The sequence below is a fragment of the Canis lupus genome, chromosome 27 (assembly GCF_003254725.2).
Source record: "Canis lupus dingo isolate Sandy chromosome 27, ASM325472v2, whole genome shotgun sequence".
NCBI lineage: Eukaryota > Metazoa > Chordata > Mammalia > Carnivora > Canidae > Canis > Canis lupus.
The window spans coordinates 43462863-43476130 of record NC_064269.1 but is presented as its reverse complement, the minus strand read 5'-3'; the positions used below and the strand labels follow the sequence as shown (position 1 = coordinate 43476130).

The window sequence follows — 13268 nt, the reverse complement described above, 5'->3', positions numbered from 1 at the left end:
CTCTGCCTTGGTTATGGAGGTCATTTCTTTGGGTTAATATTAAGAGCTGCTTCCTTTGGAGTAACCCGTACTTACCAAAGAGGCTTTAACATGTTCTGAAAGATACTGATATTTTCCTTAATATAAAGAGACAGTAATTCTTTATTACCCTCCACCCTACTGCTTATTCTTCCTCCTTTTTCCCTGTCCCCCAAGCATACACACACATGCAGATTTTATGAAAATCATTCAACATGGCAGAATTCAATTTCCAACTACTCATATGTTTACTGGGGGGAAAAATTGAAGCCAGATGCACTGATGAAGTCAATTTTAAGAAAAGAAAGCTAGCCTAACACAGAGACAGAATTTGGTTATATGCACAACTACTTTTTATTTTAAAGAGATGTTTTGGGTTAAAGTTTAAATATATTTTCTTCCTCCTTCTGTCCAAAGTCCCTCAAATATCTCCGCTATTTAGAGAACTCTGTTACAAACCTTAACTTAAAAATCAAACAAGAGTAGATGGATTTTATGAAAGAAATGGACATATATACATATAAAATGGTGCTCTACATAAATAACTTTTACAGAGCATATAGTACCAATAACCCTTGCAGTGAGCCAGGTTCTTATCTTAAAAATTCTGGGAGCTGGGTATCAGAAACTTGAGCAAGGACATAGGGTTTTTTCCTAATCTTACTGCATGTCTCCTCTGATCGATAATGCTTATAAAAAGAACAAGCAAAACTTTTCCAAGTCTTTACCAAAAATTCCAAAGATAACCTTTTACTTAAAATAATAAACAACTGATGTGGTCTATAAGAGGATGACTTTTCCCTTGAGGTCTTGGTAAAGGGAATAATAACGCCTTCTAATGCTCTCTCTTAAAAACAAAAAGAATCTTCTCAGAGACTTCACTTTCCAAATATAAAGGGGAAGTTTCCACAACAACATAAAGGATTAAACCATTCATTTCATTGAGGTGAGGACATAGTACTAAAAATTTTGGTGCCAAATGTAACTTTAACCACTTATTATTCTTTTTTAAAGATTTTATTTTTTTATTCATGAGACACACACACACACACAGAGGCAGAGACACAGGCAGAGGGAGAAGCAGGCTCCATGCCGGTGCCTGACGTGGGACTCGATCCTGGGTCTCAAGGATCACACCGAGGGCTGAAGGCAGCGCTAAATCGCTGAGCCAGCTGGGCTGTCCCCACTTATTATTTCATGGGGAGTATTCTTGTATTAAGCTAAAAGGATTTGGCTTAACAGTTCCCATAGAATAGGGCTAACCTAACAGTAGGAAGTAGCTTTGTTAGGCTACCTACACATTAATATTATCAGTAAACATTCTTTCAGTACATTTCACTGGCTGTCAAAAAGAACTGAATTTTGGCCAGAGAGAAAAGTATCTAAAGAGTCCATTTCAACCACTGCTGAGCCTTAAAATGATTATGACTTGTTTTGCTTTTTTCTAAATGGTAAAAAGCAGCACAGTTTAGGCTAAAAGCTTTAGAAAATCGCACAGGCCAATAATTTGGGTAGGTGCTTCATCTGCAGGAAAATCAAATTTTTGAAGTTAATTTCAGCATATTTGCACAAGGTTGTTAAAATGGATGCTAATTTGTATGTATATTTTTCCAGTATAATCCCTAGCTCCATTTAATATTTGTCCGTAACATCCTAAAAATCTACCTATGTCCATAGTCTAGACAGAAAAAAGACCTGTCTTGCCAAGAAAAAAAAAATTAATTAAAGAAGAAAAGATGACATAGGATTAAATCTTTCAACAGGTCAAGGAAAATATCTGTTAAGAAACCAAAATTGATTTTTACAAGAAAATCATTAATATATCAGAGGTATCTAATCAGGTGACACATCACATACTATTTCTAGAAAAGACATCAGATAATCTTAATTTATTTTTAAAGTTTTCTTAAATAATTATCCTCATGGCCAATGTGAAAACCAAAGATAAGTAATTCTCATTTCAGAAAGGAAAACAAAATTTCTTACCAAAATGGAAGAATTTTCATTTTTGATAGAGTAAATCCAAGCAAATTTTAAAGATAAACACAAACATTTCACTGATAAGTCATCTAAAAAGAGAATATGCCTAAATATATGTAAAGTTTCCCTATCTCTATTTCTATTGTTTTCATTCTCTTTGAACTTTATTCTTAATATTCATTGGTCTCAGAAGAGCTGACTCACAAGAACCACAGTGTTCTTCCAGCAATCCCATTAATCTCTTTGACAGTACCCTTTCTCAAGGTTAAATTCAAATACTTATCTTTGTTATAAATAAAAACAAAGCACCAAACCACTGTTGATATGAGGTTCTTTCCCCACCAACCTTCAGTCTACTTTGTCTTATTAGAATATGACTAAAACTTATAGTTTCATCCAAAGACAAAGTGAGTGTTACTGCTTAAAGAATAAAAATATGTAAGGTAAATATTCTCAGCTAACTGAAGACCTGACATTTTCTTTGTTAAAATATGCAAACTCCTTAAAGGGTAACCTATAAAATTTTAGAGAATATTAGAATGCTAAATGTAGCATCAGGCAAAGATTTTTTTAAATTTGTAACTAAACCTTTAAATTTTATTTTATTACTTATAACAATGATTTTTAGCTACACTTAATGAACGGCTACCTATGTAAAACAATATTTCAATATATCTGAAATGTTTAAAACAGCCCTTAATCTAAGGCAGATATAAACTGGTTGAGAAGGGAAAGTGATTAAATCACACAGGCTCAATTATAAAATAATATATTAAAAAGCAGAAAACGATAAAGTATAATTAAACATACAGGCCCAGGAACAGGGATAAGACAATAACAAAACAGGGTGTAGAGATCAACAGCAAAGGCTAATTTTAAGCCAGAATCTTTAGGTGGTAATAATAGAAATCCAAAGAAAAAAGATCCTGTGTAAGAAAAAGATCATAGATCAGAAAATCAATTTACTATATTTACGAAACACCAACACTATCAACTTCTCTAGAATATAGTAGCTATGCTAAGTAAGTATCTCACCTAAAGATGAGGTTAGAAATACTTAAAGGTTTGGCTGATGAAAGACTCCAAAGGCCATGCTAAAATGCTTGTGAATGAGAGTTCTGGACATCTACTGAAATGCCACTGAAATAAATAAACACTTTTAGAAAGAACCAACTATGTACCATATACCAAGACCTGGTTCACAAATTCAAATATGCGGGGGAAACAACATACAAATTATGAGTATATAATACAAAGCAAGAGAAAATAAGCTCTGAAAAATTTTTTTAAAAGATTTTATTTATTTATTCATGAGAGGCACACACACAGAGAGAGAGGCAGAGGAGACACAGGCAGAGGGAGAAGCAGGCTCCATGCAGGGAGCCTGAAGTGGGACTGGATCCCGGGGCTCCAGGACCATGCCCTGGGCCGAAGGCAGTGCTAAACTGCTGACAGCCACCAGGGCTGCCCAGCTTTGAAATTTTTAAAGCAGAAACAAAGTCTAATGGAATTAAAACGGGCTGATTAATTCCAACTGTGAGGATTCAGGCATGCTGCACAAGGGAGGGAAGGGAACATTTGATCTGAATTTTGGAAGATGGGCAGGCTTTCAACAGAGAGCTTTTCTAATTGCAACATCACCATCAGTCAAATCAGCTAAGATTATGCTTTCATATACCATTTATTTAGGAGGTCCTTATTGCTGGGATTTGCCTAATTTCAGTTTTTTATACAGCAATTACTTATGAATTGCACAATAACACCCTTTTGGACATATCCAGCATATCCCAGTACTCAGCCTAGTGACTAGTCCATAATAGGCACTCAATACATGTTTACTGAAGACAGCTACAGATTATCCTGAAATATTATTAGCCAATTAAAAAAAATATGGCTTACAAAAAATATTAATGAAACAACTCAGAACTAAATTTAATACAGAGTTAAGTTCTTGAGTAAGGAAAACAAAGTTCGGCAAAATTAAATGCTGAATATCAAGAGAAGAGGCACTATAATTAAAGAAAAAGATAATAGGAAAGGCTCATCACCAATGTGCCTCATTGTTTTTGTCATTCATGTCCAAATTCATGAATATCAAGCAGAATTGTAAAATAGTTTAGATGTATGGATCATGCTTGAAACACTTTAAATAACCACTGTATAATCAAGTCTTAATACTAGTCAAATATATGCCTAAGAAAAGCATTACAAAGACTTTGTTATAAAGGCAGTGAATTTTGATAAGTGTGTGACAGAAAAATTGGCCAAGGCAAGGGTCTGCATCAATACAGAATTTTCCATCTCCAAAGTCAGTAAGGTATAATAGAAGACATCTATCCACCTTAACCCAGGGAGATCACTGCTCTTTCTTGACCATTCTAAATACAATGGATCACATCACTCATCTCTATGCTGTCCTCTTAGCCTCTCAGCACCACTAATATGACGTACTTCCTCCCCTTCTCTGAAGACAATCTTCTCTCTTGCCTTCTATAATGCCACACTCTCCTTTTTCTCTCCCACCCCTCAATTGATCTTTCCATTTTAGTTTCTTTTCAAACACCACATTCTACCCAACCCCATTTCTACAGGCTCAACTCTAACTCCAATGTTCTTCTGTCAGTATTTTACTTCCAGATGTTATCACTGATTCTTATGGACTTCCGTATGATTTTTAAACTCAAGTCCCCAAAATTACTTATTCTAATTTCAACAGCTTTTCCCTAATGTCTTATATCTGTTCCAGGATTCAATGCAGGATCTCACATTTCATTTAGTTAACATTTCTTCTAAGTTCTTGCCAATCCACCTATAACAGTGTTCAGTCTTTGTCTTTCACTATCTTGATACTTTTAAAGTATACTGTGCAGTTATTTTATAAAATGTCAGAATTTGGATTTGTCTGATATTTTCTGATGACTGGAATAAGATTATACATTTTGAAGAAAAAAAGCAACACAAAAATGATATTGTATCCTCAGTATCTCATACTACTGGTAATGTTACAACCTTCATTTTATTAAGGTGGTGTCTGCTAGGTCTATTCATTGAACAGTAACATTCTTCCCTTTATAATTAGTAAACATCCCAAGGTATATATTCTGAGACTATGTCTGTCTAATTATTTCTCAAAAGTTCACTAACTTTCACAACTATCTGCTCTATAACAATTATTACTGAGTTGTTTGTTTCATGGTGATTATTTAAAATCTACTTCCTGGGGATCTCTGGGTGGCTCAGCGGTTTGGCGCCTGCCTTTGGTCCAGGGCATGATCCTGGAGTCCCGGGTTCGAGTCCCACATCAGGCTCCTGGCATGGAGCCTGCTTCTCCCTCTGCCTGTATCTCTGCCTCTCTCTCTATGTCTATTGTGAATAAATAAATCTTAAAAAAATAAAAATAAAAATAAAAATAAAATAATATCTACTTCCTTCTATACTTATTAATTTGAAATCTTCTTCAGGAAAAAGCTGTCCTTACCAATACATTTGATTATTTATATCAGTATGGACTCATGAATATTTATTTCATTCTATGGATTAAATTAAAATACTATTATTTATTTTTTTACTCCAATTGTTTTAGCATGAGACATCAGGTGCTCCTTTAGGTTGGCTCCTCTGTGCTTTCCACAAGCCCCCATTCTTTTGTTGAGCACTTTCCCATTTTCTGGAAACACAAGGTTATCACTGTATTTTCCAAGCCCCAGCCCTGGAATCAACCACTTCTCCAAGATGCCTTGGTCCATTTCACTGGAGACAGGTGCATAGAAACCAAAATCTGGGTGTTAGTTATGCTTACTGCTTCTAAGCCTTCTTAATGGACATTTAGGAAATACAAGCATGTATAATAACCCTATATATATATATATATATATATATATATATATATATATTTCTTATATACATATCAATATTATTTCTAATATTTCTTATGATATTCTTCTTTAAAATTTAAACCTTCATTCTGACAGTCAGAAAGTCTCAGTTAAAACCATGGCTGAGCCACTTAGAAAACTGTGTGGAACAAAAAAAAAGAAAGAAAACTGTGTGCATTTAGGTAAATAATTCAATTTCTCTGGGTCTATTTCCTTATCTATAAAATGTGCACAAAACCATCTGCTCCACAAGAGCAATGTAAAGGTTAGAAACAATGAATTACCAGGGCCTACGGCCAAAAGTATTGGGCACATATGGTCACTTATCATACCGTCACTATTCCTATTGTTATGGAGTCTAGTTTCACCTAATTTGTGAATAGTTAGGGTTACACATCAATTATCACACCACTGAAGTGAAAGTTTATACATCATATAAGACCAAGAAATATGCTCTCTGAATTGAATATTTAAAAAGAAGGGAAAGAAAGAAGGAGGGCAAAAAGGAAAAGGCAGGGGAAAGGGCAAAAGAAGAATGAAACACACAGAATGAAGTTAAACAGATACGAACCAAGTTTAGCAATGCAGTTTGATGAAGGAAAATGGCAAACAGTAACACCGACACCCTGGAACTTAAAAGAACCCACTCATTAAACTGACATTAAACTTACCAATGAAATGTGATCAACTTGAAGCAAGATGAACTTTCTCCTATGCTGAGGTGTCCTCACAAAGCTGTGGAATAAAACTTGCCTTTTCTATTTAAAGCCATTCCTTTATTGCTAACCAGTTGGTCTCAGAGGAAGGCAGCAAGCAGGGTTAGAAAGAGAAAAAAGAGGAGGATAAAGATGAAGAGGAAAACAACATGCAATTACGGATCAAATCTCTTCACCCAATCTTTTCAGACTGTCCTCGAGTTCTAACCTGTAGTTGTTGGGAGCTGTCATTGAGATTGTCCTCCCTTCGTCGAGCCTCCTCAAGCATCTGTGCACTCTTCTTCTTTTCCACCTGTTCCTTGTGCTTCAGATTTGCTACCTTCTTATTCTGGTCCTTCACTTGCCTATTGATAAAAGTGAGAAAAGCAAAGCTTTTCACATATATATATGCACAGAGAAGAATATTTTCATTTACAAATTTATACCGCTGACACCAGGGAACAGCTGAAAACCAACAAAGAAGTCTTGCTGCAAGATTTTTCTAACAATTCAAAATTCTTTCCTACTAAGTGTAGCAAATTGGTATTTAAGCATGTACTTTACGAAGCACAAAACCATAAAACAAAAGAAAGGCATGGGATAGTCTGAAATGACAGGAGAAATCAGTTCAGAGATTTATGTTGGATATAGGAAAAGTCTAGTACTGGCATCAAGGCTATGAAACAGTAGATCAGCTGATTAAGAAAAGTTTGGAAACCTAACTCTAATTTTACTATTATTAAATATTTCAAACTTTCAAAAGACTATAAATAATATATATGAATATGAAAATAATGATATAGTCTGCTTCTATTTTTCTGTGTACTCGCATGCTCATAAATAAACAAATAAATCTTTTTTTTTTTTTTTTAAGAGGGGGTGCCACATGGGTGGCTCATTCAGTCAAGCATCTGCCTTCAGCTCAGGTCATGATCTCAGGGTCCTGGGATCCCTGCTCAATGGGGAGTCTGCTTCTCCCTCTCCCTCTACATGCTCACCCAGTCTCTTGCTCCCAAATAAATAAATCAATAAATCTTAAAAAAAGAAAAGAAAAGAAAAGAAAAGAAAAGAAAAGAAAAGAAAAGAAAAGAAAAGAAAAGAAAAGAAAAGAATGATATAACAATCTGGGAACCTAACTTAAGCAACAGAACATCTTACCTAATTCAGAAGTTCCCAATTATATTCCACTACCTCCATACTAAAATAAGGATGACTTAAATCTAAATGATGTGTTTAAAAATCCCTTTGCTTTTATTATAGGATGCTACATATAAAGGATATTTCACTTAGTTTGCATACTTTGAAATTCATATGCAGTTTATTAAGAAATGATTTTTTCTTTTCCATACATGTCTTGAGATTCACACTAAACAATGAGTGTTAATGAAGTTTTTTCAATCCCCTCAATTTTCACTAAAGTATAAATATAAAAAAATTGTATCAACCCATTCCCAAAGTGATGAACAGTGCAGTTCGTTTTTCTTACTATTATATACAGTGCTGCTAGATATACTCTGATAGATCTATGCAAGAGTTTCTCCAAGGCATGGGCCCAGACACTGAAATGCTAGGCCGTACAATAGGTATACCTTCCAATTCACTATTTTCCAAAAAAATTGTATTAACTTGTATTTTCACTATAGTACACAGCAATATCTGTTACACTTCTAGGAAATGAGTGACACTTGGTACTATCTGACTTTCTAAATATTAACAACCTGATAGATATAAATAGTATCTTGTCATAGTTTTAAAATGCATGTAGCTTAGGATCCCTGGGTGGCTCAGCAGTTTGGCGCCTGCTTTTGGCCCAGGGCGTGATCCTGGAGTCCCAGGATCGAGTCCCACGTCGGGCTCCCTGCATGAAGCCTGCTTCTCCCTCTGCCCCTCTCTCTCTCTCTCTCTCTTTCTCTGTGTCTCTCACGAATGAATAAATAAAAATCTTTAAAAAAAAATAAAAAATAAAATGCATGTAGCTGACTATTTAAGTTGAATATCTTTTATTATTTCTCTTTTCTTAAATTTTAACTCTAGTACAGTTAACATACTAGTTATATTAGTTTCAGGTGTACAATACAGTGATCCAACAATTCTATACATTATTCAGTGCTCATCATGGTAAGTGTACTCTTAATCCCCTTCACCTATTTTATCCATCCCCAACTCTCCTCCCCTCTGGTAACCATCTGTTTGTTCTCTAGTTAAGAGTCTGTTTTTTGGCTTGTCTCTTTTTTTCTTCATTTGTTCTATTTCTTAAATTCCATATTGTGGAATCATATGGTATTTGTCTTTCTCTGACATATTTCACTCAGCAGGATACTCTCTACCTCCAATTTACACTGTGGGAAAAAGGCAAGATTTCATTCTTTTTACAGCTGAATAATATTCTTGTGTGTGTGTGTGAGACCTTCCATTCATCTATCCATAAACATTAGGGCTGCTTCCATAATCTGGCTATTTAATGCTGCACTAAACATAGGAGTACATACATCTTCTGGTTTTGATCATATCCATTCTGACAGTTGTGAGGTGATACTTCATTTTGGTTTTCATTTGTTTCCCTGATGATGAGTGGTATTGACCAATTTTTGTGTGTCTGTCAGCATACTGTATATCTTCCTTGGAGAAATGTCTGTTCACATCTTCTGCCTTTTTTTAAATTGGACTATTTGATTTTTTTTTTTCATGTTGAGTTGTGTAAGTTCTTTATATATTTTGGGTACTAACCCTTTAGCAGATATGTTATTTGCAAATATCCTCTCCCGTTCACTGGTTCTCTTGTTTTGTTGACTGCTTCTTATGCTGTGCAGAAGCTTTTTATTTTACTCTGGTCCCAGTAGTTTATTTTTGCTTTTGTTTCCCTTGCCTCAGGAAACATAGCTAGAAAAATGTTATTACAGCTGATGTTAGAGAAATTACTGCCTGTGCTCTCTTTCAGGATTTTTAAGGTTTCAAGTATCACATTTAGGTTTTAGGTCAATTTTGAATTTATTTTTGTGTCTGGTGTAAGAAAGTGGTCCAGTTTCATTCATTTGCACATAGCTATATCATTTTCCCAACACCATTTGTTAAACAGACTTTTTCCTCATGAATTCTTGTGTATTCTTGCCTCCTTTGTCGAAGATTAACTGACCATGTAATTGTGGGTTTATTTCTGGGTTTTTATTCTGTTCCATTGATCTATGTGTCTATTCTTATGCCAGCATCATACTGTTTTGATTACTACAGCTTTGTAACCGCATCTTGAAATCTGGGATTATCTGTGTTATCTCTAGTTTTGTTCTTTTTCAAGATTGCTTTGGCTGGCTATTCAGGATCTTGTGTGTTCCATAGATATTTTAGAATGATTTGTTCTAATTCTGTGAAAAATGCTATGAATATTTTCATAGGGACTGCATTAAATCTATACATTACTTCAGTTGTATGGACACTTTCACAGTGTTTGCTCTTCCAACCTGTGAGCATGGAATATCTTCCCATTTCTTACTGTTGTCTTCCCATTTTCTTCATCAATATTTTATAGTTTTCAGAGTACAGGTTTTTTACTTCTTTGGTTAAATTTATTTCTAGGTATTATACTTTAGGAGCAATTGTATATGGAATTATTTTCTTAATTTCTCTTTCTGTTGCTTCAATATCAGTGTATAGAAAAGTAACAGATTTCTATATATTGGTTTTGTATACTGCAACCTTACTGAATTCATTTATCAATTCTAGTAGGCTTTTGGTGGAATCTTTAGGGTTTTTTGTATACAGTATCATGCCATTTTCAAATAATGAAAGCTTTTCTTCCTTGCCAATCTGAATGCTTTATATTTCTTTTTGTCTGATGGCTATGGCTAGAACTTCCAGTACCATGCTGAATGAAGGTGGTGAGAGTAGATATCCTTATCTTGTTCCTGATCATAGGGGGGAAAACTCTCACTTTTTCCCCTTTGAGGACGATGTTTGTTGTTTCATATACGGCCTTTATTATGTTTAAGAATGGTCCCCCTACCCTGTTGAGGGCTTTTATCATGAATGGATGTTATACTTTGTCAAAAGCTTCTTCTGTATCTTTTGAAATGATCATGTAGGTTTTTTTTTTATCCTTTCTCTTATGGATGTGACATATGGTATAATTTATGACTACTGAACTACTCTTGCATCCCAGGTATAAATCTTGCTTGGTGATGTTGAATGATTTTTTTAAAATGTATTGTTGAATTTGGTTTGATAGCATTTTGCTGAGGATTTCTGCATATACAGTCATCAGAGATATTGGCCTGCAGTTCTCTTTTTAAGTGGAGTCTTTAACTGGTTTTGGTATCAGGGTAGTGCTGGCCTCACAGAATGAATTTGGAAGCTTCCTTTCTTTCTTTTTTTTTTTTTTTTTATGCTAGTCACACACACAGAGAGAGACAGAGAGACAGAGAGGCAGAGACACAGGCAGAGGGAGAAGCAGGCTCCATGCACCAGGAGCCCAACGTGGGATTCGATCCCGGGTCTCCAGGATCGCACCCTGGGCCAAAGGCAGGCGCTAAACCGCTGCGCCACCCAGGGATCCCCTTTCTTTCTATTTTTTTGAATAGTTGGAGAATAATAACTATTGATTCTTTTTATTTATTTATTTATTTTTAAAAGATTTTATTTATTCATGAGAGACACAGAGAGAGAGGCAGAGACATAGGCAAAGGGAGAAGCAGGCGCTTTGCAGGGAGCCTGATATGGGACTGGATCCTGGGATTCTGAAGGCAGGTGCTCAACCACTGAGCCACCTAGGCGTCCCGGTCTCTTCTTTAAAAATTTGGTAGAATTCATTTTCCTAAACTTCTTGTTTTGTTTATCTGAGTCCTCTCTTTTTTACTGGGGAGTTTGGCTATAGGTTTATTAATATTGTTGATCTTTAAAAAAAAAAAAAACAGCTCCTGGTTTCATTGACTTCTTCTATTGGTTCCTTTTCTCTTTTCTTTTCTTTTCTTTTTTCTTTTCTTTTCTTTTAGTTTCTATTTATTTCTGCTCTACTCTTTATTATTTCCTTCCTTCTATGGCTTTCGTTTGTTCTTCTCTCCCTAGCTCCTTTAGGAGGTTTATTTGAGGTTTCCCTTGCTTCTTGAGGTTGGCATGTATTGCTGGAATCTTCCTTCTAGAACTGCTTTTGCTACAGCCTAAAGGTTTTGGACCACTGTCTTTTCATTTTCATTTGTCTCCATATATTTTTTTATTTCCTCTTTGGTTTCATTGTTTAGTAGCATGTTATTTAGTCTCCGCTTATTTGTGGTCTTTCTAGATTTTTTCTTATGGCTGATTTCTAGTTTCATAGTGTTGTGGTTGGAAATGACATTGCAGGACTTTGACCTTTTTGAATTTGTTGAGACTTGCCTTGTAGCCTAATATGTGATCTATTCTGGAGAATGTACCAATATGCACGTAGAAAAAAAGGTGTATTCTACTATTTTAAAATGGAATGTTCTGAATGTATCTGTCAGATCCACCTGGTCCAATGTGTCTTTCACAGGCACTGTTTCCTTGTTATCTTCTGTTTAGATGATCTGTCCATTGATGTGAGGTATTAAAGTCCCTACTATTATTATATTACAACCAATTACTTCCTTTATGTTCGTTATTAGCTGTTTTATGTATCTGGGTGCTGCCCTGTTTGGTACATACGTATCTATAATTGCTATACTTTCTTGTTGAATTGTTCCCTTGATATAGTGTCCTTGTCTCGTTACAGCCTTAGTTCTAAAGTCTATTTTGTTCAATATAAGTATTTCTACTCCAGGTTTCTTTTCACTTTAATTTGCATAATAGATGATTTTACAACCCATCACTCTCAATCTTTAGGTCTGAAATGAGTCTCTTGTAGGTAGCAGAGAGATGGGTCTTTTTTATCGGTCACCATATACGTCTTTTGATTGAAGCATTTAGCCCATTTATATTGAAAGTTATTTTTGATAGGTATGTATTTATTGCTATTTTGTTGCCTCTTTTATGGCTGTTTTTGTAGTTCTTCTCTTTTCTTCTCCACTGTCTCAGTTTGTTGACTTTCTTTAGTGATTTACTTGGATTTCTTTCTCTTTATATTTAGCATATTACCAGTTTTTGATTTGTGATTACCATTAGGTTTATATAGAACATCTTATGCATGTAGCAGTCTATAGTAAGTTGATGATAGCTTAAGTTTGAGCTCATTCTTTACTCCTCCCCCGACGCCCACCACATTTTAGGTATATGGTGTCATACCTTACATCTCATTGAATCCTGTGGATGATTTTTACAGATTTACTTAATTTCATTGCTTCTGTGCTTCATACTTTCCTTACTCCTGCTTATGGTCTTTCTTTTCCATTCCAGAGAACCTCCTTTAACATTTCTTGTAGAACTGGGTTAGTGGTCATGAATTCCCTAACTTTTGTTTGGGAAAAACTCTTTCTCTCTCCTATTTTGAATGATAGCCCTGCTGGACAGAGTATGCTTATTCACAGGATTTTTTCCTTCAGCACTTTGAATATATCATGCCACACCCTTCTGGTCCACAAAGTTTCTACTAAAAGTTAGCTGATAGTCTTATGGGGTTTCCCTTTTATTTAACTGTTCTCCTTTCTCTTGCTGCTTTTAAAATTCTCTATCACTACTTTCTGCCATTTTAATTACTATGTGTCTTTCTGTGCCCCTCCTTGGGTTGATTTTGTTATGGGCTCTCTGTGCTTGCTGGATC

General features: G+C 35.1%; 1 protein-coding gene and 1 long non-coding RNA gene across 19 annotated transcripts in view; both read right to left on the bottom strand.

Annotated features, from left to right (window-relative positions):
- ERC1 (ELKS/RAB6-interacting/CAST family member 1) overlaps positions 1 to 13268 on the bottom strand; it is a 539401-nt gene that overhangs the window by 303007 nt on the left and 223126 nt on the right. For all 18 annotated transcript variants that reach the window (XM_049102528.1, XM_049102532.1, XM_049102526.1 and 15 more), the window contains one exon: positions 6798 to 6933. In XM_049102528.1, coding sequence (XP_048958485.1) covers positions 6798 to 6933 — 136 coding nt within the window. The remainder of the gene's footprint in view (positions 1 to 6797; positions 6934 to 13268) is intronic.
- Positions 3612 to 6790, bottom strand: LOC125753817 (uncharacterized). Its single transcript, XR_007406412.1, has 2 exons — positions 6545 to 6790; positions 3612 to 5748 (listed from the first exon to the last, which is right to left on the bottom strand). It is a non-coding gene; the product is annotated as an uncharacterized LOC125753817 (long non-coding RNA).